At 38.3% G+C, this 26,990-nt stretch overlaps 1 protein-coding gene across 1 annotated transcript in view; it reads left to right on the top strand.

Annotated features, from left to right (window-relative positions):
* LOC106059535 (calcium-activated chloride channel regulator 3A-1-like) overlaps nucleotides 1–26,990 on the top strand; it is a 376,089-nt gene that overhangs the window by 311,721 nt on the left and 37,378 nt on the right. Inside the window, exons 12-14 of the mRNA XM_056025932.1 lie at nucleotides 4,514–4,741; nucleotides 24,155–24,256; nucleotides 26,770–26,944. Of these exons, the coding sequence (XP_055881907.1) occupies nucleotides 4,514–4,741; nucleotides 24,155–24,256; nucleotides 26,770–26,944 (505 nt within the window). The remainder of the gene's footprint in view (nucleotides 1–4,513; nucleotides 4,742–24,154; nucleotides 24,257–26,769; nucleotides 26,945–26,990) is intronic.

The raw sequence follows: 26,990 nt of genomic DNA, 5'->3' as shown, positions 1-26,990 counted from the left end.
ACTAGTTTGATTAATGTCTTTTAGAGTGACAAAATGTGCACTTTATGATTGGTCTCCTTCTGCACTCGTTTGTGGAATGTCCTTTTAGGTGACGAAATGTGCACTCAATGTCTTTGGTGCGGCATAGTGAAGCATAATGACCTTTGTTATTGCATCTGTAGCAAATTGTTTTTTCATTCTTGGAATAATGTGGATAATCATTGACACAATTTCCTTCTGCAGCTGGTTTGACTGGCTTGTTTGGGTAGGCCTCTTTGTATTGTCTAATTATTTTTGTCAGAGTTTGGATATCTTTACGACTTCTCTCTATAATATATGACTGTATGTCTTCAGCACGAGCATGAGTAATGCTGTCAATTATTAAATGTTTTCTTCATTTTTGAGAGAGATGTCCACCTGTCGAACCACATTGTCATGTTGGACACAAATTTTTGTGGATCATCTTCTTGTTTTGGTCTTTCGCTGTAAAACTTTTTTCTGTAAATATCTTGAGTAGCACCATACTGGCGTAGTAAGGCTTCTTTAATGTCTTTGTAAAGATTGCGTTCATGCGAAGATAATTGAGTACAAATGTCAACTGCTTTGCCGGTAAGTAGACCAAGAAGTGAACTAGACTATTGTTCTTCTAGTAGACCAGATGCTGTGGCTAGTTCTTCAAATCTTAAGAGATATGAATCAATATTGTTCTTGGATTCTTGAAAAGATGCAATCTTGGACATATGTTTGTATTTGTCAAATACAGTGATGCCTTCTTGATTTGTATTTTTTTCAAATTCTATTTGCTGTTCAGCCCATGTTCGTTGTTCGTAATTAGGAATTGCCAATGATTTTGCTACCTCAGTTAGTTCTAACCCTTTTTGTGTACTTGACGAAATGTTGAAACAATTATTTGCTTGAAGAATATATGAGCTTGAATTTATGTTCAAATGTTGTAACGATGCCGTGCCACACGACCAAACTTTGAATAAACAGCGAAATATTACGTAGTTATGTCGTATTAGGCGAAGAACCTTTATTTGAAAGTAGTAGTACTACTGGAGTCGTGGAGATGCAACGTAGACCCTTGTGCCGTATCAGGCTAACAAAGTAGAGATATTATGATGATATGCCCTATCAGGCAAACGAGCTTTCTTTCTCAGAAGAGATACTGGAGATAATAAATAGTAGTAATTGAATACTATTTTCTTGTAGATCTAGTAATGTCGTGTCATACGACTAAACTTTCTAGTAGAAATGTTTCTACTGACTAATGCCAGCTAAATAATACTGATCTTATCTACTGTGCCGATAATATATATGTAATCTATAGAGGCAAGACGTTAGACTCGATCTTAGATCTATACTTTAGATTTGATATCGATACAACGATGTGTAAACTGACCTTATAACACAGTACATCTCTGATTCTAACTTGAAGAACTTGTTCTGTAAATTGAAGAAAAAAATGAAAACATTTTCCGTGGGATCTTTAATGATCTTTTTTACTGTGACTCGAGTGACATTTTTAAACTGTGTTGGTCGTAGAAATACAGAAGGAACTATATTGTCAACACGGCATAACACGAGCTAGAACTACACAGGGGACTATTTTCTAATACCATTGAGTAATATGTATTTTGTGGACACAAGTAGTTATTTTTAAAAGCTCTTACTCATCTCAGGTGACTATTCTACAAGTGTTGGTCTATTTTATTTGGTATCTTCGATTGCAACTATATTTTTTAATCATTTTTGGTTAAGCAAGATACTATAAGGCAAGTTTCAACATTTTGCGGTATACAAAAAATATTAAATTGATTCAAGTGGCTTTTTGACCTTTTGTCATTATGCTCAAAACTTAATATGAAAAATTATTGGATTGGATGACCTATATTGAACTGTAACGCCTGAATAAATCGTCGTATAGAAAGGTTTCAACACAGTACATTAGCTTCTCCAATGGTGATATTAAAGAAAAAAAAACAAAGTAGTCAGAGTATGCTGCAACAAGCAAGAACTTAATAGATGCACTGTACTGGACGCGGAACCGTTACACAGTACAGATAAAATACTAAACAAAATCAGGCATCAGTGTTCATAACAATCGACATCAACAGTGGACTCTGGCAAATTCAGATGGATGAAGCGTCAAAGAAGTACACGCGTTTCAGTGTACTCTACCTGGTATAGAAGGACTTTACATTTGGAATGTTATGCCTTTTGGTCTGGTTAGTAGCACGGCAACTTTCCAGAAATGCATTGGAAAACCACTCACGGGTATTCCCAACGTACTATCCTACATTGATTTTTGTGCTTTACACAGAAACATGGGAAGATCACCTGAAAACTTAGAGACTAAGAGAACATAACATGACAGTATCATTTATCAATATCAATTTTTGCTGTTAAAAATTTTGGCTTCCATTTAATTGCCAATCCCTTGACCCAGTACATTAAAGTCCATGAACTCATCTCGTATGGCCTTCGTTCAAAATACCCCCCCCCCCCCCGCGTCCAGCGAGGACGGTAGCGAAATAGGTATCTCCATCCCCTTCTCGGGTAGTACACGTCCGTCCATTAAAAGAATAACGTCCGCTGAACAATAGAGTCAGTTAGTGACATCTTCTCTCTCCAAGCAGTTACTAGGGAAAGAGAACTTTCCAAATGGCCACCTTAGTTAACTCCTGACCTGATCACAAGTTTAGATAGCGCCCTTTAGTTAGATTAATAAAAATAAATTGAAGGTTCAATTCGACTGGACGCGGGCAAGTTAGGAATTAGAAAGCTTTAATTTCAATGGATCCAGCATGAATGCTATTTTAAAATAAAATTCAAAATACCCCAAATCCATTGGATCCGGCACTAGTGGCTATGCTAATATATATATATCTATATAAGATGGGAGCTTAAACTTTAACAGACGCTCACACCCACCAAACAGATTTCTGCATTTAATAGGCAAGGCTAAAACTTAGCTTCTATCTTATAGCCGCCTGTACTTTTGAACAATCGTACCTGGTTGTTATTGGTGGTGCAATATTACGCACACAAGACGTGCAGTCTTTATCACCACTAGATCCGCACTGTCTACACCTGTCAGAACTTCAACATCGACTGGGTCTGCAGCGTCACCAAACCTGAGCCGACAACGCCAGATTTCCCACCTCTCTCTGTCAGCGAAAAGGAATATCTGTAGTGCCCACTACAAAGGTCTAAAGCCCTGTGCCCACCACCCATAGCTTACTGTCCAGTGCCAGATACTTGCTTAGTGTTCAGCGCCTACTGTCCATTGTTGACTGCCCAGGCCCCGGCTCCAGCTGTCCACTGCCCAGTATCTACCGCAACGAGCTGCAACGGTCAGCCACGACGGTTCGGGAAGGTTTTGTGTTGTGAATAGAGCCCAGGAGCATCACAAGGGATATTGTCATGTGATCGACCAGAAGGGTCGAGCGATGTTCCGTACTATTCTAAAAGGCTAATAGGGACGAGTACGAGTCAAAATCAGAGTCAAGAACCAGTCTAGGTGAAATTGGTTCGGAAAAGAGAATCGAGTGCAAGTCTAGAAAGAGGTGGAGAGTTGATACAGTGTTACACAGTTGATACGTCGGAGTGTGAAGCTTTTGTAAAGTCGGTGTTACGTTGTTGCCAATTGTACAGTATCGGTTGTGATTGATTGGACATTAACTTGTTACGTTATTTTGGAGCCTGAGTTGTCAAGTTCTTTAAGTTGGTGGTGTCGTGTGGAGCAGTTTGCATAGAGCTGAATTGTAAGATTCGTTACACTTTTAACTGAAGAATGCAGAAATAAATAATCTTAAATATAAGTTGAATGAGAAGCCTGAAGTCCAGACCTCAATATTCATCCTTTTAATTTCATACTGATGCATCCAACACAGGAATAGATGCTTAATTATTGCAACAATAAAACGTATCTTTAAAACCAATTATACATATACGCAGATCTTTAACAGAAACAGAAAAGAAATACTCAGTAATAGAAAAGGAATGTTTAGCTATAGTTTGGGCAGTAGTGATTTTCATATATTTTGGTATCAAAATTATTTTATTTTTGAAAAGAGAATTTGGATATTACTCTTTTGAATTGAACATAAACATTTTGCAATATCATTCTAAATTATTTTTTTTTACAATTGAGATATGATGAGGATGTCATCATTTCTCACATTTATTACCTTCATCTGAATCAGTTTGTACGTAACTGATTTCAGATATTGTAAAACTCAACTGACAGATTTTTCCAGTTGAAATTTTAAAAATATAAAATATGTTTCATATCAAGCTTGCTTTTTCACGACGATCAGACTACAATTGCATTATAAAATCGGTTAATGTTTAGATCTTTCTCTTTATACATATATGCACCAGTCAATAATTGGTGGTGTGAAAAAAAATATGATTATTACTAAAATATCAATAAATTAATTTATAGATTATTAATAGATTACTGCTAATGCATAAATAAATTATTGCTATATTAGATTATTACATTAAAAAAATGAATGTATTATTTCAGATTCTCACAGATGTCGGTATTGTCAGTTCTAACAATGCATATAATGGAACATTTTACGTAGATTCAACCATTGGTGTAGAGACTTCGCTTACGTTTAGTTTCACTGAATTAATTGAGGTATCAGTTAAAGGACCTAAAGTTGTTTACACTGCAGACCGATTTCAGAAAAATTTCTATCTCGACAAATCTTCCAAGGTGCTGAGAGTTAGCATACCAGGAGAAGCTGATGTAAGTTTTTAAAAAATATATTTAAAAATACATTCATACAATATTACAAGAGAATACCACACAAACACAACTCAGAGGCAGCCCTCGGAGGGCTTATTATTAATGAGTCATCACGGGTTTGGTAATTAAGGTATGTAAAAGGCAGATTTTAATGTTTTCAGCTTAAATATCGTAGATATGTGACAACATGTCACGAAGGCTTAGGAATCCTTTAATGCTATGACAAGAAACTCTGCCGTTCAGCGTAGTGCCTCATAGCTTCTATACAGGTCTAGTAATACTGCAGATAAGCCCTCCCCCCCCTCCGCAACTCCATGACACTAATACAAGACATGCACAACTCCATGACACTAATACAAGACATGCACAACTCCATGACACTAATACAAGACACGCACAACTCCATGACACTAATACAAGACATGCACAACTCCATGACACTAATACAAGACATGCACAACTCCTTGACACTAATACAAGACATGCACAACTCCATGACACTAATACAAGACATGCACAACTCCATGACACTAATACAAGACATGCACAACTCCATGACACTAATACAAGACATGCACAACTCCATGACACTAATACAAGACATGCACAACTCCATGACACTATTACAAGACATGCACAACTCCATGACACTAATACAAGACATGCACAACTCCATGACACTAATACAAGACATGCACAACTCCTTGGATCGTCTCGGTTCGGATGCGCATTTGCTGCTCTACATTTTCTCATGAACTCTCGGATAGCAGTCTTAGCTTGTTGAAACGTACCTAGGACCTCAAAAGCGTGTATGACCAGCACTCGCTATCATGCGAGAGCATCTGCCGCATCATTTTCCCCCAAGTCGTAGTTTTATGGAGTCCACTGCATGAAGTTCGATAAATCGGCTGATGTTATCTGCGGCACTAAGTGCCTCCTCTACCAAAAGTAACCCTTCCCCCATGCCACTCATGGCTTGACAGGACTGAAAATTATCGACCATTCAAACGGCTCGCTTAGTTCTTTTTTTAAACAATTTTTCAGCGATCTATTTTAATGCTTGTATTTTCCCTTGAATTTCGGCATCGAAGCTTCATGTATGCACCAAAAGCCTGGTCACATTCGAGATCCATGCTGTCACGGAGTCATTCAGTACTGACAATTTGTGGAACAATAAGTGGAATGTAATCGAGATGTTTACAGTGCGTCTAATGCCACTTGTTTGATTATGGCCAGTGGCCACCTTAACTTCTCTAATATTAAATTTATGGGTAAGCTGGGCATTCATTTCCAGGTATGTCAGGTACTTATCCTCCAGATTGATACCCTTTCGTAGAGTGTCCTGCTTTAAAACTTCTTGCTACGTACATGTAAGATCTTATTCTGATCTTTTTCTCTATCGACTCACTGGCTCGCTCATTTTATAGGATTGTCACTATGTTACTAACCATATTTGTCTGTAGTCATGGTAGGGCTAAATTTAGAGTTTTTTTTTACTCTACTTCAGGTGTTGAAAGGTTGACTATGGCTTGCACGAAATGATGAGATCCTGGTCAACAGTGTCAGGGTTGTGTTTAAGCCTTAGCTCATGACATTCAACAGGCACCTTCGTGCTTACAATAAACAATCGACTCGATGTTAACAATATGTGTTTAATGGGATGAATGTAATTTATGATGACAAACTGATGCAATAATATCCTTGAAGTTAACAAATGTTATAATATAATTGTTACGTTAATTAACTAATCATTCTGCACCCTGCTGTCCCACAACGTAACACAATAGTATTCACAAGCACAACACTACTCTACTTCTAGCCTTGAGTGTAGACTTCCTAATCCCAAAACTAACTACATGTAGAGACATAAGAAAAACTGCTATGGCAGCGAAACAACTGCGAAATGCAGTACTGCCTTAGATACTCACTCTAAACAGGGGTACACAGAAGAATCTCAAAGAAACGTGGCTGCGCAGCCCAAGCTGTGACCTGCATATTTTGCCACATCCAGGGCAAGCATAACCATTGTCCGCAGGTCGTCGATTTAGATTTTCTTTTCGTCTTCTATGTTTGTCCTCGGCAGTAAATTTTCTTTTGGTCACAAATGTGTATTCCGCGGCCTTCGTGAGTGACCTTCAGCTGTCTCGTTCTGAGGCCGCATACAACCAGGTGCTCTCTTCTATGTCAGCCAAGGAAAGTTGACGTCTAAGCTCGTCTTTGAAGCGTTTCCGTGGGGCGCCTCTGTTACGTCGACCATCTCTTAGCTCACCAAAAAAGACTACCTTTGGCATACGTTCGTCTCCCATACGGGGTTCGTGCCCTGCCCAGCGTAGCTGTCGGACCATAAGAAGTCCCTCTATACTGTCTGTGACAGGTGGGGAAATGTGACGTGTGTCTGGCGCGTTTAATGTCTAGGGGATGATTATTTTTAAAGCTATCACACACCAACCCGTCAGCATATAAATCGGGAGCAGGCAAGCAACGAGACAAGCAATGAAAGAAAGATACAAAGTTAAAAATGAAGAATATTTATTTACATAAATATTTACATATGAGAATAAAAAGGGGGAGGGTTTGCATCTATCACTAATTGAAACTATCTAATCATCACTCTTGCACTTAATAAGAGAGTATGTCACTTTGTCCTCTGACTTAGCTGGTTGTCCTGTTGATGTCGCAGCTGGCTGTGTCCTGGCTTGAGGTTCTGCAGCTGGAGATGGCGTTCTAGCGGATAGAGGGACGCCGGTGATATAGTTCTTGTGGAGTCTCAATCTCAAGTCCTGATATCTGTAGTGGGCACAGTAGGGCGGATGGCCGGCTACCGTGGGCACAAAAGGTACTGCGGGCAGAGCGGATCTGCCGTGGGCAGCGTAGTGAACAGGATAAGTCAGTGAGTTGCAGAGGGTTTGGCGTAGCTATGACGTCTCGCACAGATCCGAGTCTATAGGGACGTCGCACCTAATAAGTTGACAGGTGGGCTGTCGAATAGGCGGGCAAGGCCGATAGCACCAAGTAGTAGAGTTGAGTAGATCCACGTAGGCGGGAGATGATACTCAATAGCAGATAGGCAGTTGACTAGGCAGCCAACGCCAAATAAATAGGCAGGTGAGTGATCCGATGAATAGGCAAGTGCAGTGCTGAATAGCACTAAGCACAAAGGCGATAGGGGATTCTCGATAGCAAATAGTTGAGTAGTGTCGAGTAGACACTAAACAGCAAATAGGCAGACACCTGAGGGAGGCTGCGGGTAAATAAAGACAAGTTAGGACATGTCTCTCATGCATCTTATCAATGCCCTCGACTCAGGTGCATTCGTCAGATTGGTAAAATTGCTTTAGAGCACAATGGGGAGATGATGACAAATGGGATTTGGAAAATAGACGGCAGATAATAGCAATATAAAAATATACATAAAAGGGGAAATAATAATATAAAAATGTACATATAAGGGAAATAATGATCTCAAATAAACAATACGAGTTGGAAGAGAGAAAAGGGGGGGGGGGATGGGCGATGGTCAGCGACCATGACGGTTTGTGTACATACGACCGTCGGCCCAGAACAATGGAGCGCGCTTGAATGGAGAGGGTGTCCATTCAAGGGGCGCAACTCTCGTTAGAGTAAAATGACTACAGGGGAGATAATTCATATCTCTTCTCTAAGCGCAGTATTAGTGCGATAGTAAAATCATCAAGGCAATCAGCCGAGATATAGGAAATAAAATGGATGTACAAATATATACATGGTTGCATCAACGATCAATTGAGCAACGTAGCATTAATAGATTAATGCAATACATAAATAAATACATATGACATGTTAATATTTTCTACTTACGACAGTGAGAAATATGCACAAAGTAATTAAGATGGGACTTGTGATTAAGTTCGGCTTACCACCAGGTATTCCTCTAGGAGTAAGAATGTATGAAGTAGTCCAGACTCGATTGTTCAGATAGAATGAGAAATGAGAGATTGTCTATTCCGCCTTATTCTACCTTTTATAGGCTTGGAAAATGTGGGCGGAAACAGGAAATGTCCTAGGCTTAAGTTTTATCTTACACGTGAGTGAATTAGACTTGAGATGGGAGTCGCACCTTGGAGTATCACGCGGTGTTTTGACTCAAGTAATCTCCTAGATCAAAGAGAGACGCGGGAGAAGGGGGGAGGGGAGTGACTTGCATTCCACACCAGGTGGTGTCAACTGCGCCCGTCAGACATCTGGCCGGTACGATCAAAGAGAATGTGTCTATCTTTACCCCGGTCAAGGGAAGATAAGTGAAAAGACGCGGCCTAGCTATCTCCAATGTGGTCAACTAAGTCTAGCCTGGAGAGGAAAAGGTGGTGCGGGTGAAGAAATTGGGGGTAGGATGGGGAAATAATTAAAATAAAATAAATAAATAATGAATAATAATAATTAATGCTGTGATAAATTTGAGTGACTCTGACAGCGAGCTTTTGACTTGTCACACTGTCCATACAGGCGATCGCAAGGATATCGCTGTTTGTAGTGCGGTCCTGACACCGTATGTCCATGATGGAGCGCTAGCATCTTTAGTGAAAGCGCTCAAGAAGTCGTAGTTGTTTTTTATATAGAAGGGTTGAGAGAACCACCGCCTGGTAGACAATGATTTTTGTAGGCAGGCGGAGAGATTTCTTCTTCCAGACTCTCGCCTGAAGGCGTCCAAAAGCGCTTCTAGCCCTGGCCAGACGGTTATCAACTCGTCCCGAGACATGACGTTAAACTGCGCTCCTCTTTCCTTAGCACTTTTGGAGCTCAAAAGTGCCCTACTTCTTTTCTATCATTGTGTCTGCCTCCTCTTTTCCTAAGTCTGCCTTCATTGATCATCACACTGTCTCCTTAACTTTAAATTCTCACTACGTCCTAGACCAGTCCGTTTGCCGTGGACTGCGACGGGTAAGGGGGGATAAAGAGATCCTGGTGTTTGAGTGGTGGCTATCTGAGGATAAACCACAACAACACAATACTTTGGCTCCAAGTTCCCCTAGACCTGAGACCCAGATGGCCCGCTCTGGGTCAACCGGCTGGTCATGCCGAGCTACCAGCATAGGTCGTCGACCTATGCTGGAGGGCGGTGGCTGGAGGGTCAATCAGGGAGCTGCTGTATCGGACACATGTCCGATGTAGCAGCTGACTGAGTATAGCACCTGTGTAGCCCTGGCGGGCTCATTCTGGACATCCGAATGGCCCGTCCCCTTGTTGGACTCGATGGCGGGTGGGGAGCACAGGTGCCGAATTAACCAAAATATATATGGACAAAAAAACACACACAAAACTACTTGCCCCAGACCTATGTCTGGGCAAGAAACGACGAATTGACGATAAAAAAGAGGAGGTCCCAAAAAGCTGTGCCACCTGGCCATCATTTCTGGTGGTTAGATGCACAGAGGAGGGAAAAAGCCTGACCAAGTTGAGCCCTTTTATTATTTATAAGGAACTCAAGTCAGTAGTGGGAGAGCCCAAGAGTGTGTCTAAGCTACACAAAACAATGGAACTCCTTATAGAAGTAGACAGCAAGACACACTCTGATGGGCTTTTAAGATGCAGAAGACTCTGTGATCTCCAAGTGGAAGTCATGCCACACAAGAGTCTGAACACCAGCAGAGGTGTAATCAGCTCTAGGGACCTACTGGAATGTTCCGAGAAGGAAATAGTGGAGGGCATTGAAGGAGTCACCCATGCCCGGCGCATTACCAGGCGCAGGGAGGGTGAGGAGGTCAAAACCGCCACTATTATCCTCACATTCGAACTAGGACACCGCCAGAGTATGTGAAGGCAGGATACCTACGAGTTCCAGTGAGGCCCTACATACCTAACCCCATGAGGTGCTTCAAGTGCCAGGGTTATGGACACGGCGCGGCAGTCTGTAAGAGGAACACTGTGTGTGCCAGATGTGCTGGAGAGGGTCATGAGGACAAGGGCTGCACAGCCCAGTTCAAATGCCCAAACTGTCAAGCTGGCCACTCAGCCTACTCCAAGGACTGCCCTGTGTGGAAACAGGAGGTTGCCGTGCAGGAGTACAAGGCAAGAAACGGATGTACCTTTAGCCAGGCGAAATCGGCTGTACTGGCCTTACCCAAGGGCCAATTCGGCTTGACAAAGACCTACGCCCAGGCTGTTGCTAAGAAAGGAAGATCCATAGCCACACAGACGGACACATTGACCCCACCACCCCCTCCTCCTCCTCCAACTCAGAAGAAAACACCGCCAAAGAACACACCTCTGAAGAAACAAGAAAGCCCTGTTGTCATGCTAAAGAACAGGTTCTCTGTGCTCGCTGATGAGAGCATGGAGACTGAGCAGCATGTCAAAACCAATACTCCGGGAGAACCCGGAGACATCATGTCTGACACAGGTTCTCCTCAGAGAACCCAGCCAGACACCCCAACCTCTACTGAGTTAGAGGTTGACCAACTCCCTAAGGGGAGAAATCAAAGCGGAGAGGATGCCCGAGGTGAGAGAGGAGGAAATAACCTCCGCTCTAACCAGAGGGATCTCCCCTCTCCAGAGAGAAAGACTTCCCCCAAAAGGGGGTTGTCCTCCTCTCCATCCAAACCCAAGAATAAAAATACCAAGGTCACTGGAATAAAGGGAAACCCCTCCGGGGGCCTCCCAAGGCCAAATAGCTCCAAGTAGGTCATCTAGAATAAGCCATGGATTCCAGAATTGTACAGTGGAATTGTAGAGGCCTCAAGGCCAATTACGAGGAAATGCAGCTACTGATGGACTCTGAGACTCCTGTAGCTGTCTGCTTACAGGAAACATTTCTAAAAGATTGCATCAGCTTCCGAAGCTACCGTGCTTACACCAAGAATGTTGAGGATGCAGAGAGAGCATCAGGTGGAGTCTGTATCCTTGTGAAGGATAGCACCCCCCATGAGAGGGTAGAACTACAGACCACACTACAGGCCGTAGCAGCTAGGATAACCCTTCACAAGGTTATCACTTGCTGCAGCCTGTATCTACCACCAGGCGCTCCATTAAACCGAACAGACATGGAGGACCTATTGAAACAACTCCCCGGCCTTATTTAATCCTTGGGGATTTCAATGCCCATAACACCATGTGGGGATCCAACAATACCGACACAAGAGGTTGTATGCTGGAGGATATCTTCCTCCAACATGATTTATGCATACTTAATGATGCATCACCGACCTACTTGCACCCAGGAACTGGATCATTCACATGCATTGACCTCACCGTATGCGTCCCCGGACTTCTGGACGATTTTAAATGGTCAGTTAGCAATGATCTACGGGGAAGTGATCACTTCCCAATCATCATTACTAACAATCTCCCTTCATTGGGACGACCTCAGCGGTGGAAACTGAATAAGGCCGATTGGGAACAATTCCAAAAAAGATGCTCTGAGGATATCACAGAAAATATCCTCCATGAACAGAACCCAGCTGAACCTTTGCTAGCAAGCTAATAAGTATAGCCAGGAAAGTTGTACCCCTAACCACTGCAAATCCAAAACGGCCTAGCAAACCATGGTTTGATACAGCTTGCAAAAGTGCTATTGGTGATAGGAAAAAACGACTGGCTGCATTTATAAAGAATCCTTCCCAGGAAAACCTAAAGCTATTCAGGATAGCTAGAGCAAAGGCTAGACAAACCATACGGTCAGCCAAAAGGAATTCCTGGAGAAGTTTTGTCGGCAGTCTGGATGCCAAAACTTCTGCTAGAGCGGTTTGGAAGGCAGTAAGGCGAATCAAAGGGAAAGAATCAAATGCAATAGGGCATTTGAAAAACCAAGGACGAACTGTCACGTCCCCCAGAGAAATAGCTGACTGCCTTGCATCCTCAATAGCAGAAAAGTCATCCACTGCACACTACACGCCAGAGTTCCAAAAAGTCAAAACCAGGGAGGAAAGACACCCCATTGATTTCAGGTCAGAGAACAATGAAGACTACAACAAACCGTTCTCGCTTGAGGAACTGAGGGAATCGCTGGACAAGTCACATGACACAGCGCCTGGAGAAGACGAAATCCATTACCAGTTCCTCAAGCACCTTCCCGAACCCTCATTGACAGTCTTACTAGGGGTCTATAACTGTGTGTGGCAAACAGGCGCTTTCCCAAACAGCTGGAGGAAAGCCACAGTTATACCGATACCTAAACCGGGAAGAGACGGCTCTGACCCAGCTAACTATCGACCAATAGCACTAACAAGCTGCATCTGCAAAACCATGGAAAGAATGATTAACAGTAGGCTGGTCTGGTACCTGGAAAGGAATAAAGTGATCTCAAACTACCAGTGCGGATTCCGGCAGGGGCGGACAACAACTGACCACCTGGTAAGGCTGGAAGCTTATATTAGAAATGCATTACTCAGAAGAGAACATCTAGTAGCTGTATTCTTCGATATAGAAAAGGCCTATGACACAACCTGGAAACATGGCATTCTACGTGACCTGGCGCTTATGGGGCTTAAGGGACACCTCCCCCGTTTTGTGGAGGAATTCCTGAAAGATCGAAAATTTCAGGTCCGAGTGGGCAACTCCGCTTCTGACACTCATGACCAGGAAATGGGTGTACCCCAGGGCAGCATTCTGTCAGTCACCCTGTTCAACATTAAAATAAATAGCATCATAAATGCGCTGTCCCCTGGCATAGAGTGCTCTTTGTATGTTGATGACTTTGTCATTCTTACTTATGGGAAAAACATGAACACCTTAGAAAGGAAATTACAGTTATGTTTAAACAAAATTCAGGGTTGGGCAAACTATAATGGTTTCAAATTCTCTGACTCCAAAACAGTTAGTATGCATTTTTGTAATCTAAGGGGGCTCCACCCAGACCCTGAACTATTTATACACAAAAAGAAGATCCCTGTCGTGAAAACTACAAAATTTTTAGGCCTCACCTTAGATTCCAAATTTAATTTTCTCCCCCACATTAAGGAACTTAAGAAGAAATGCCAAAAGTCATTAAACATACTAAGAGTACTCAGCCATACGGACTGGGGAGCTGACAGAGATACCTTGCTGCTGCTCTATCGGAGTCTAATTCGATCCAAGCTAGACTACGGATCCATAATATATGGAGCAGCAAGGAAGTCGTACCTAAAAATACTGGAACCAATACAAAATGCTGCCCTGCGTCTCTGTCTCGGCGCGTTTCGTACATCACCTATCCCAAGTCTCCATGTGGAGGCTGGAGAACTCCCCATGGATATAAGAATGAAAAAGCTTGCAATATAGTCAAGCTAAAATCCAACCCCACGAACCCTGCTTTTGACTCCATATTTAACCCCACAGAGGTAGAATTATACAATCGAAGGCTAACGTCATACAGCCGTTGGGCCTTCGAATGAGAGAACCCATCCAAAATTTAACCCCACCCATTGACCAAATCTCTAAAATAGAAACCCCTCAGAATCCTCCTTGGCTAATGAATAAACCTAAATTAAATTTATCCCTCCTTAATTTAAAAAAAGAAGATACAGACCCAAGCATACTACAAGTCCACTTTAGGGAACTGCAGGAGAGCTACGGAGATTGTGGCACCATCTACACAGACGGATCCAAAATGGAGGGAAAGGTCGCGTGTGCCTGCTCCTTTCGGAACAAAACAATCTCCCGTAGACTCCCCGATGGCTGCTCCATCTTTACGGCCGAATTGCACGCAATATTGCTTGCACTTATGGCCGTAAAAGCATCAGAAAGGAGTAAATTTATAATCTGCTCCGACTCCAAATCTGCATTGCAAGCTTTGGGGCGGATGAAGACTGACATCCCATTGGTACATAAGAGCCTGAAGCTGTTGGACCTAATAACAGCCGACCGTAGGGATGTCACCTTCATCTGGGTCCCCTCCCATGTTGGCATTGAGGGAAACGAAGCCGCAGACAGAGAAGCAAAGAGAGCCCTAAATCATGCGGTGTCAGGAACCCAAATTCCCTACTCGGACCTGAGACAAAGTATTGCCTCTGCCACCTATCGAGAGTGGCAGAACCGATGGGAGGCTGAGACTCACAGTAAACTCAGGCATATTGTGGCGGATGTCAGGTGGCGGCCCACATCTAAGGGTCTGACAAGGCGTGGTAGCACAACCATGTCCAGACTTAGGATTGGCCACACCCACATCACGCACTCTTTTGTACTGAAGAGAGAGGAGCCCCCACTTTGCGAGTACTGTGACTCTCGCCTCACCGTGGAACATATCCTCGTTGATTGCCCCAGATACCAGGATGTCAGGGCGAAACATTTTAGAGCCACTAATCTAAAAACACTATTTAATAATGTCGACCCTGGGAAGGTACTGGGCTTTATTCGGGAAGTGGGGCTATCTACGAAGATCTGATTTCTGAATTTGTGAACATGCACTATTTACATTAGATTTTTACCAAATATTTAAATTTTTACTACCTTTACTATTTTAACTGTGAATAGACCTTAATTTTAATTATATTACTGTATAGAATCTGGCCCTTGTTGTTTAGAGAGAGAGTAGTCCTTAAGGGACTGCAGGCACGACATGGCCTAAATTGTGCCGATGTGCCTCAAATCAACAAATCAAATCACGGTTATCAACTTCCCTTGAAAGTGAGGCGTCATTTGACACTATACTACCTAGATATGTGAAGTGGTCTACCAAGTTGAGGGGCTGTCCGTTTATATATATATATCCTAGATCTAAGATCTAAATTTTGAATAATTTGGATGTAATTTAGATAAGATTTACGTAAAATAAAAAAGCCTAGATAATCTGTCAATAGACTGAATGTAACATTAAATTTAGAAATTGTAGATTAGTTTTAGTATATTATAAAATTGCAAAATAGATCTAGACATATGGAAATCAAAATCTCTTATCTTATCGACTAGATCTTGATCTAGTCTATATAATTCTTACCTAGACCTAGATATTCTAGATCTAGAATCTACAATGATTTAAATTAAAATATAAATCTAGATTTATTGTAAAAAAAAATCAAGATTTATTGTAAAAAACAATCTAGATTTAATGTAAAAAAAATATAGATTTAGTGATAAAAAATAGATTTAGTGTAAAAAACTCTAGATCAAGTAGAAAAAATAGTATAAAAAATTCTTAAGGCTACGTCACACGGCCTAGTTAGACTAAAATGTTGTTTTTTCTATACGAGAACGTTGGCGAGCTTTAAAAACATTAGTGCACCGAGTTCTTATTAACATTTCATTTAAGGAATTCATTCCATTTGACGTAAAAGAAAAAAAAAACATGACGTCACACGGCCTATTATATAGACTAAAAATGTCTTTATTAACACGAGAGAGATAGCTTACGAGATAACATAGATATTGAGGAAACTGAGTTCTTATAGTATTTCATTTAAAGATGTAAGACCTATATTTATATATATTGTGTGCATTTTGTCTGTCAGTTTGTCTGTCGTCATGTTTATATCGAAAGAAAAGAAGACTAAAAGCTATTGAAATATGGGTAACCTTTAATTTTCCTTCCAAAACATAGAAATAGTTTTAAATATGTACTATAGATTGTTCCTGATGTTTATATATATATATATATATACAAGATTTGTACCAGAGTGAGCTGTTTTGTAAAAGATTTAAAGAAGTCTAGCACTCAATGTTAACTTCAAGAAAAGATTTTTTTTTCTTATATATATTTACTGGACAGATATTACCCGCTGCCCGCGGGTCTTAACTTGTGCATTGCTGATATAGTCACCTATAGTGCAGTAGAAACAATTAAAGAAAATAATAATGTTATAAGTAAAGCGCATGCATGCATTCATGAATAAAAAATATTATGAATGGAGCTAAAAATAGCTAATTGACCTGAATCCAATTTTATATGAAAACATTGGCTTGTGTATAGATCTATATTTAGAAGCACGAGATATCAAGAATAGATATGCTCTCAAGGCGTACGAATGTATGTAAAAATGCCTTAGAAAAACACATTTTTATGTTAGTTTGATTAAAATATGAAATGAATGGACTATAATTAGTATGTTTATGTGTTTAATTATAAAACTATCTTTGCGAAGAGGAGTTCTATCATCTTTAAGTTGAATTAGAGTTTTTAACCTAGGAATAGAGAGATGTGTAACATTTCGGGTAATGTCTAATGAAATAATGTACTTCAAGAAATCTAAATTCGCAGATATGAGGAACGAATTTGTGTAAAAATGCTTTTGAAACAAAAATTTGAAGGTTAATTTTATTAAATAATCAACTCAATAGACTTTATTTTATATTTTCATGTGTCAAAGTAGAAAACTATCTGCGCAAAGTGTAGTTCTTGTAAAATTAGATCTAGATCTAGATCCTTTAGATCTTTTCTCATGTAAACATGGCCAATATCGATTTTATAGAGTTGGTCAACTTTTTTTGTTGAGGGTTTTAAGTTTGTTTTAGGGATCAAATACATACTCTGCGGTCTCTAAGCTAGTACCCAAGGAACATTTCTACCAAGTTTTATCCAGATTGGTCAAACGGTTTTGATTTCTATTTGGCACATACATACATATGCTTTACCTTCTACTTTATAATATATATATATATATATATATATATATATATATATATATATATATATATATATATATATATATATATATATATATATATATATATATATATATATGTATGTATAATATACATGTATATATATATATATATATATATATATATATATATATATATATATATATATATATATATATATGTATATTTGACAGTACATTTAGTTTCCTCATGAAAGCACTCAATGAACCTCAGTAGATTGGGAGGGCAACCTATTTTCCTTGGGAGTTTGAAAAGGCAACTTTGTTCATCTTCAGCTTATTCTCAACCATCCAGTTGCTCACTCTTGCAACAGTACCACTGATTTTTACTGCCAGAAGAGATATCTCTGAGGCTACTGAGGAATTGCATAGCTGTAAGTAATCGGCAAAGACTTGGTAAAACATGCCAGTTGGCTGTATGACACCGCTGAGTGGATGTCTTGGTTCAAGCTCTCAACTACAACTGACATTTCAAAAACTTGTATCATCTACCTCGTACTATATTTAGAAACAATCAATCTCGCTCCTTTTATGGAATTAACTTGCCACTTCTGTTCCAAAAAAGCAAGCTTGTTCCAAGAACTCGTCGACAATTAACCATGACCTTGCTTTGCAGGTGCTTGCAGAAAAAGAAAAATAAACAGCTGTTTTTTTTTTTGCTACTTGAAACATAATAAAGATCACAAAGTACTCAGAATGACAAAATACTAAGAATATATATATATCCTTCTTCTTTCGAATTGAAGACCATCGAAAACTGAGAAGCGCGGAGACATATCCCCAGATGAAGCCATTCAAAAGGAAGGGAGGGAGATCATAAAGATATTGTTGTTTGTAGTGTGGATCATGGGCGAAGCTAGTTTTTTAAAAGACCCTTGCCCACCACCCGCACCGATCATTCGTCACACCGCACCGATCTTTCGTCACACCGCACTAGTCTTGAGACACATCGCACCAATATTGAGTCGCACCGCACCGATCTTTCGTCACATCGCACTAGTCTTGAGTCACATCACACCAATATTGAGTCGCACCGCACCGATCTTTCGTCACATCGCACTAGTCTTGAGTCACATCGCACCAATATTGAGTCGCACCGCACCGATCTTTCGTCACATCGCACTAGTCTTGAGTCACATCGCACCAATATTGAGTCGCACCGCACCGATCTTTCGTCACATCGCACTAGTCTTGAGTCACATCGCACCAATCTTTCGTCACACCGCACCAATCTTTCGTCACATCGTCAACGAGCAGGTCTGTACCATAACTAAACAGATAGGTATCAGTACCTCGCTGAACAACTCTGATGAAACGTTTGGTGCCATATTGAACAAGACAGAGGAACAGATGGCTACCATATCAAGAAGTATTAACAATCCGTTACTCAACGGAGACACTTTTGATGGTAGCGCTGTCTATGGCTGTGATAGCGAGCCTTGCAAGATTGGCTCTCATGACAAGAAGCCTGACATTTGTTGTGACAGCGCTGAGCACAGATCTGAGCATGTCAACGTGATTCCTGCCTGCACCCAGACGTTCAACAAGAAATGTGCTGACGGGGACGCCTCACAGGGGGAGTGCGAGCACCGAAATATATATATATATATATACGCTCCCATCCCCCGTCGTTCTACGGGAGGTTTGGACTAGGAAGTAAACTATCTTCAACTCGGAAGGAACATCCGAAACATGTAAAACAAACAAACAAACAACCCCGGACCGTAGAGATAATTAGTTCAGCACGCTTACAGCATTGCTCTTAACTTAATAATAAACTAATAGCCTATTATTGATAAAGAGATATACTACAAATTACGGCATGACATCTATCTGATATGTAAAATAGGCCAATGTCAGACGAGAGATTTTAGATAATCTTTCAGCATTGATTTGTAATTAAAAAACAAAAAAAGAAAAGAACAGATATAACATGCTTCTACTTTGATGTCTCAGCACAGTTAGGCCTATCAACAGAGATATCGGCATTTTTATTTAAATGGAACTAGAATGAGGATGTAGATCTACCTAAATTAAACTTCTGATTTTGCACTCTTAAGTTATATATCTACTAGATTTATATCTAAAATATGAACTTGAAATAATGTAGCTGTAGATAAGATAAGATTTATGTAAAAAAAATATCATAGATAATCTCTCAATAGACTGAATGCAACATTAAATTTAAAAATAGTAGATTAGTTTTAGTATATTATATCATTGCAATATTGATCAAAACGTTTGGAAATCAAAATCTACACTATAAGTCTAGAAATTGAAATTCTACATCTTAATCGAGTCTATATTAGTCTAAACTAGATTTAGAAATTCTAGATCTAGACTCTAAAATAATTTTAATTAGGATATAAATCCAGATCTAGATATACTGTAATAAAAATCTAGATCTAGTTTAAAAAATCTAGATTAGATCTAAATCAAGTTATCATTCTTTTTTTAAACGCGAGTCACATAACGAGGCTTAATAATAACATTACTATACCGATTTCTTTTAGCATTTGAAGAATTAATTTCATATGACGTCAAAGGAATAAAAAACACTACGTCACACGGCCTAGCTAGACTAAAAATCGCTTTCATCAATACGAGCTAGACTAAAAATCACTTTCATCAATACGAGCTAGACTAAAAATCGCTTTCAATAATACGAGCTAGACTAAAAATCGCTTTCATCAATACGAGTGTTCATAGACATTGGTGCACCGAGTGCGTTCTTTTAGCATTACATTTAAAGAGTCCATTTATATGACGTCAAAGAAAAAAAATTCCATTACCTCACAATAGGCTAGTATCGGTACCATAAAAAATGTCTTTATTTACACGAGATATTTAACGAGGGTTCATAGACATTGGTGCACTGAATTCTAATAAAATTTATTTAAAGAGGATCAAAGCCGCGTTATTTTGCGTTTTGTCTGTCAATCGGTCTGTCCGTCATCTTAACATAAAAAACAAAACAAAAAAAAGCTATTAAAATATGATTAACCTTTATTTTATGTTTCAAAACATCGCAATAATTTTAGGTATGAACACAATTTATTTAAGTGTTTATAATAGATTGTTCCGGATGTTTGTATAAATAGTAAAAGAAAAAGAGAATTCCAGATTAATGTAATACCATTAATTAAATTTGTTGGATGGTCTCGTATAAAAATTAAATGTACTACAGCCATGTGGAGAGATTTTCAAACCATACTTTGGTGTTTGGATGTTGTTTTCCTTAAAAATCGGAACATAATATTAACGATAATTTGATTTTGTAATGTTTTAGCTAGAAAATTTAATGTATTGTAAGAGAGAAGTGTGTTAAAATATTTTTCATAAAAATCCGGAACAACATTTTTTCGTAAATGAGAAGATTATTTGTTTATTAATTAGAAGCGGGAGTTCAAACAATTATTTGGTGTTAGTAGATTTTTAAATAAATTCGGAAATTTTTGGCGAAGATTTGTAAGAAAATGTAAGTAATGTAAGTCGATTTCTTTTCAAAACAAAATCCGGAACATTCTTTATCGATTACAAAACTTTTATGTTATGTTTCAGCAAGAAAATTAAATGTCTTAAAAGTGATTTTCAGTAATGAATTCTAGTAAATTACTTTTTTTTAAGCCCTGAACAACTTATTGTCGATGTTTTTAAATCTGTTTAAAGATGAAAATACGGAACAATTTGATATTAATAATCAAATTATAGTGACGCATTGTCAAATAATATAAGTGTAATATTAGTCAATTATGCGATTTCAAACAATCAATAGACATAATTCATTTTTTATAAAACAATATCCGGAACATTTTTACACTTAATGAAATATAAGTCAGTATAGAGATTTTGATTTAGCATTAATATGCTATTTACATAAAAAAACGGAACAACATTTTATTGATAATGTGTTTTTGCAACGTTTAAGCATGGAAATTGAATGTAATATAGGTTAGAAAAGCAAACAAACATTCGTTGACGTTGATTAGTTTTGCACAAAAAAAATCCGGAACAATCAATTTTAGATACTTAAAACTATTGAGATATTACGGGAGGAACATTAATGGGTAAATCAGATTTTCAATAGCTTTTAGAGTTGTTTTTTTTTTATCTAAACGTGACGGACAGACTTAATGACAGACAAAAGGAACACGGAAAAACTTTTTTATTCTGATGAGGTCACTAAACAAAAAATAAATAAAATTTGATTTTTTTAAAAGTTTAAGAAATTAGTTTCGCATTATGTCAAGGCCGGGCTATACGCTACTACACGAAAGTCGCTGCATAAAAAGTCCATTTAAAAAAATGTGCGTGATATTTACATACAAAGTGCATTCTTAGCCTTTATAAACAAACATAAATGTTTTCTTTTAATTTTAGCAGCTAGTTGACCAGAAAAAACACCCTTAATTAATATTTATATTTGTTGTAAACATTTCTAGTACATTTTATAAAAATATTTGACTTAGTGATACTGAAAATACACATAGTTTGTCAATCTTTGTTAGCATATTGTAACATTGCCTCCCTTGCATTTACGTTATTGTTTTAGAATTGGTGTATTTTTAGGAAAAAATCGCTTGCATATATAATTTTATAAATTAAACGGTTTGCTTTTAGAAAACCAAAAGTAGCCGTTGCACCTAAACTTTTCAAGCCGCATTTAATGGTGAAATAATATTTTTCCATATCTTTTCTAGTTTTCGAGATCTGAGTGTAACAGACGGACAGACGGACATTTTTCAGAAGCCTAATAGCGGCTTTTTCCTCTTACGGGGGCCGCTAAAAATTAGTCACTAAACTCCGACCCCCATCACCACCCTGGCTACGCCCATGCCTAACAGCTTTATCGTGGTTTAACTGACTGTTCATTATAGAGGCTCTTCATTGTATTCTCAAGTAATGCTATATCGTCTGTAAAGTCCAGTCCGTGAATCGGTTTTTTTCACTCCATGGGATACCGAATGCAGCCAGATTCTGTTTTTTTTAATGACAGTCTATGACTAGCAGAAATAGAAATTTGGATAAGATATACCATTGTCTAACAGCCATCTTAATGTCCTACTATCATCTTTTCTGACATAACATCTATGTTGCTATAAAGACGTCGCAGAATCAAGACAAATAATTGTGTGATTCCATATTCTCTTGCTATTTGCCAGAGTGATTTGCGATGGACCATATTAATTTTTTTTTTTGAAAACTATAAAACTGATTATCCGTATTGGTTGGTATTCATGGCTATGCTTGATGATGGTTTGCAGGATAAAAATCTTTTCAGTGTTTTATGTGCCTCTTCAGAATCCTGACTGCTTTTGTCTAAGCCTGCGGCGTGTTATAGTTGTCCTAACATGACTCAAAATTTGCTTTACCGATTGCTGCATTCCAACAAGTTGCTCTTATTTTGTGGCTGTTCAGTTATCACTCTGTCTCGCCAGTCTACACAAACTTCTGGTCAACACAGATTTAGATCATTTATTCTATCAACAATGTATTGTTTAATTAAATTTAGCATTTTTGTTGACACTATGTCTAGAATTGATGTTTTGTTATTTCTTAGTAGCGCTATAGCTTCGGAAACCTGATCTCAAAGTCATCGTCAGGGAATGGATCTTCGAATATAAAGATCAGGCTCAGAGGCGGTTAGTTTTTGAGAAAAGGTCGTTAAATGCAATTTGGGCATGCGGCAAACTGTATCAGTTCTGTCGCATCCTTTTCTGTGTTACCAACGGAGTTGCATGCTTTTAGAGAAAAATAAATCAAATAATTGAGAATGAAAAGTTGAAGGACACCTTTGCATATCTGGACAACGGTATGTGGTCATAATAAAGAGTCTCACGATGAGAATCTGTAAAGATTTCTACATGCTTCTAAAAAGTATGGGATCACGTTTAATGAAGACAAAAGTACGATAGCCACTGCCCAATTTTGCTTATTCGGATACGAAAATTCTAAAGACCCTACTGAAATCAAGCTTACATTTTGCCCCCACTCCAAGAGAGGAATAATCAGAAGTGTATCAGCATATAGAACATGAAGATAACATTAAAATAAACTATTACTAGATAACATTTCCTGTTCTAAGAACTGAGTGTCTCACCATCTAGATAACATTTCCTTCCTCTTATAAGAGCTGAGTGTCTCACCATCTAGATAACATTTCCTGTTCTAAGAGCTGAGTGTCTCACCATCTAGATAACATTTCCTGTTCTAAGAGCTGAGTGTCTCACCATCTAGATAACATTTCCTTTCCTCTTGTAAGATCTGAGTGTCTCACCATCTAGATAACATTTCCTTTCCTGTTCTAAGAGCTGAGTGTCTCACCATCTAGATAACATTTCCTTTCCTCTTATAAGAGCTGAGTGTCTCACCATCTAGATAACATTTCCTGTTCTAAGAGCTGAGTGTCTCACCATCTAGATAACATTTCCCGTTCTAAGAGCTGAGTGTCTCACTATCTATATAACATTTCCTGTTCTAAGAGCTGAGTGTCTCACCATCTAGACAACATTTCCTTTCCTCTTATAAGAGCTGAGTGTCTCACTATCTAGATAACATTTCCCGTTCTAAGAGCTGAGTGTCTCACCATTTAGATAACAATCTTAAACAAAAAATGTACGTTTTGTTATAGCCCAGAGCCAGGTTTAAATAATCGATTTGATTGAAATGAAGAGAACATTCTCCAGTTATAGAACTAGTAAGGGCAACATACATTTTAAATTTGAAACAACATTTTGGTTTGTGCACTTAATTATTCTCCAAATGTTTCGCTCAGTTAGCTTCATTTTAAACTAGTACACTTACACCCCTCATTATTATAGTATACTATTGCATAATATTCGCTTTTTGGATTTTGTTTCCCCTCTAGGTAGGACAATGGACTTACCTTGTTTCAACTAGTTCAGTGCAATCTATGATTACAATCAGCATACAATCAAGACCACGTGATCAAAATATTGATGTGTTACAGGTAGGTAAATTATCAAATTATGTTTTTAATGTCAAAAACATGGAAGGAGCCAAAGGGAATAATTTATTATGACGCACAATAGTTAGTATCGAAAACATTATTTTTGTGATAAAAATAAGTACCAGGTGACCAAGCCTTACTCGTTTGAATAATTTGTTAAGGAAAAATATTTACTTTTTTTGGATCGAGTAAAAACTCCTAATTCGAAAAGTTTAGTGTTTTTTTAGTTCTAAATGTCAATGTACATGGCAATTAGCAAAGAGTGTAGACATATCCATTGTCTTCCTGATAGCAGGAGCCTTATACAAACAAATAAAAACACGTTAAACACGAAATAAGTAATGGAATTGATGAAGGCATTTTTTAGTCTAACTAAGCCGTGTGACGTAGTGTTTTTTTTCCTTTGACGTCGGATGGAATTAATTCTTTAAATGAAATGCTAAAAGAATGTCTATGAACACTCGATAACTGGCTCGTACTGATGAAGGCGTTTTTTAGTCTAACTAGGCCGTGTGACGTAGTGTTTTTTTTCCTTTGACGTCATATGGAATTAAGGAATAAATTCTTCAAATGAAATGCTAAAACAACTCGGTTTCGTAATGTTTATTAAGCCTCGTTATGTTACTCGTTTTAAAAAAAGGAATGATAGATAGATTTAGATCCAATCTAGATTTTTTAAACTAGATCTAAATTTTTTTTTACAGTATATCTAGATCTGGATTTATATTATAATTAAAATCATTGTAGAGTCAAGATCTAGAATTTCTAGATCTATTTTAGACTGATATAGACTAGATCAAGATGTAGAATTTCAATTTCTAGACTTAAAGTGTAGATTTTGATTTCCAAACGTCCTGATCAATATTGTAATGTTATAATATACTGAAACTAATCTACTATTTTTAAATTTAATGTAGCATTCAGTCTATTAAATGATTTTCTAGGATTTTTTAAAAATACATCCTATCTAAATTACATTATTCCAAATTTATATTTTAGATCTAGATCTAGTATCTATAGATCTTAAGAGTGCTAAATCAGAAGTTTAATTTAGCTACATCTCATTCTAGTTCCATTTAAATGAAAATGCCGATATCTCTGTTGATAGGCCTAACTATGCTGAGACATCGAAGTACAAGCACGATATATCTGTTCTTTTCTTTTGTTTTTGTTTTTTAATTACAAATCAATGCTGAAAGATTATCAAAAATCGCTCGTTGACATGGCCTAAATTGTGCCGATGTGCCAAAACTCAAACTCAAACATATTGTACATATCTGATAGATGTCATGCCGTAATGTGTAATATATCTCTTTATCATAATAGGCTATTAGTTTGTAACCAGTTTATTATTAAGTTAAGAGCAATGCCTGGTCGTGCGGTTAGCGTGCTGAACTATATATCTCGACGGTCCCGGGTTGTTTGTTTGTTTGTTTTCCATGTTTCGGATGTTCCTTAAGAGTTTATTTCCTAGCCCAAACGAAAGGGGATGGGATCAGGCAGGGTTTGAACCAGGGACCATCGATAAATCCGAACGACAGTCCAGCGCGCAAACTGCACGACCAGGCAGGGTAAATACCCTGCTCGCTGCCATGCTTCATCGTCCAGTGTGAATACCCGAAACATGTAAAACAGAAAATAAAATAATTTTTTACATCGGCAAATGAATCTTTGAAACATTATTACTTTTGACCAACAAAATTAAATCACGTTTTCAATATTCCTTGCGAATAGGCAGATCCGACAGGGATCCGACTCCGACGGGGGCCGCCTCTGAGTTTGTGTGATAACACAACTCTCTTTGTAATCTTGTTATCTATCATGTTTGACAACACTTAATTATTAAAAGTTGATTAAATTAGAATTATTTTTCCTAAAAATGTTTTGTGAGCTCCTATGACGAAATACCCAAGGAAATTGCAATCAGAGAGTCATATGTAGGTTTTTGATATTAGTGAGAACCAGAAGTCTTCAGCATTGGCTAAACAAATACTCCAAGAAATTCAAAATCACTAACTATCTTTAAATTACTTGCGAGTCCAAGGCAATGATGGTTTTCCAACATGAGCGGAAAAAAAAAATAGCCTTCTGGCACTGTTTCAACAAAAGCATCCGCTTGTGCTTGTTCACTGTGCTAAGCATTACTTACACATGTTCTTCAATGATTTTGTCAGCTGTGTACATGAAATTGCATTAGAATGTCTTTTAGTAAATGTACCTATACATACAAACTACTCGATTTTTTGTTGTCTCTTACAAAATTTGTCATATAGGGGAAAGGGGAAGGGGCCCATCAACATATTCTTGAACAAGGGGCCACAGATACCTTGCTACGCCACCTGCAACCATGTGTTTTCTTCTATGTCGCCTAAGCTGGTCTTAAAGCATTTTCTCACCTTTCAGCTCACCATGACTTGTGGTGAAAGCTAAAAAATTCTAAATCTAAATCTTTTTAAACATTATCATTTTTTTAGAATTAAATTGTTTCTAAATTTAAAATGTTCTTATTTTAGGTCAACTCTTGGATACCACAACAAGAGGAAATAGATTTTAACCCTAGCAAAAAATTTGCTGTATATGCTGAAATTGTGAAAGGAAAAGCTCCAGTTCTAAATGCAAGTGTAATGGCTACTGTTGAACGCCCCCAGAAATCGCCAATAGATATTTATTTATATGACAATGGTGTGGGTAAGTAAAATTATTCTTTACCCATCTTATAGCCAAACAAGCTATG

Source organism: Biomphalaria glabrata, chromosome 4 (genome assembly GCF_947242115.1).
Source record: "Biomphalaria glabrata chromosome 4, xgBioGlab47.1, whole genome shotgun sequence".
Lineage (NCBI taxonomy): Eukaryota > Metazoa > Mollusca > Gastropoda > Planorbidae > Biomphalaria > Biomphalaria glabrata.
This window is presented reverse-complemented; position numbering and strand designations above follow the sequence as displayed.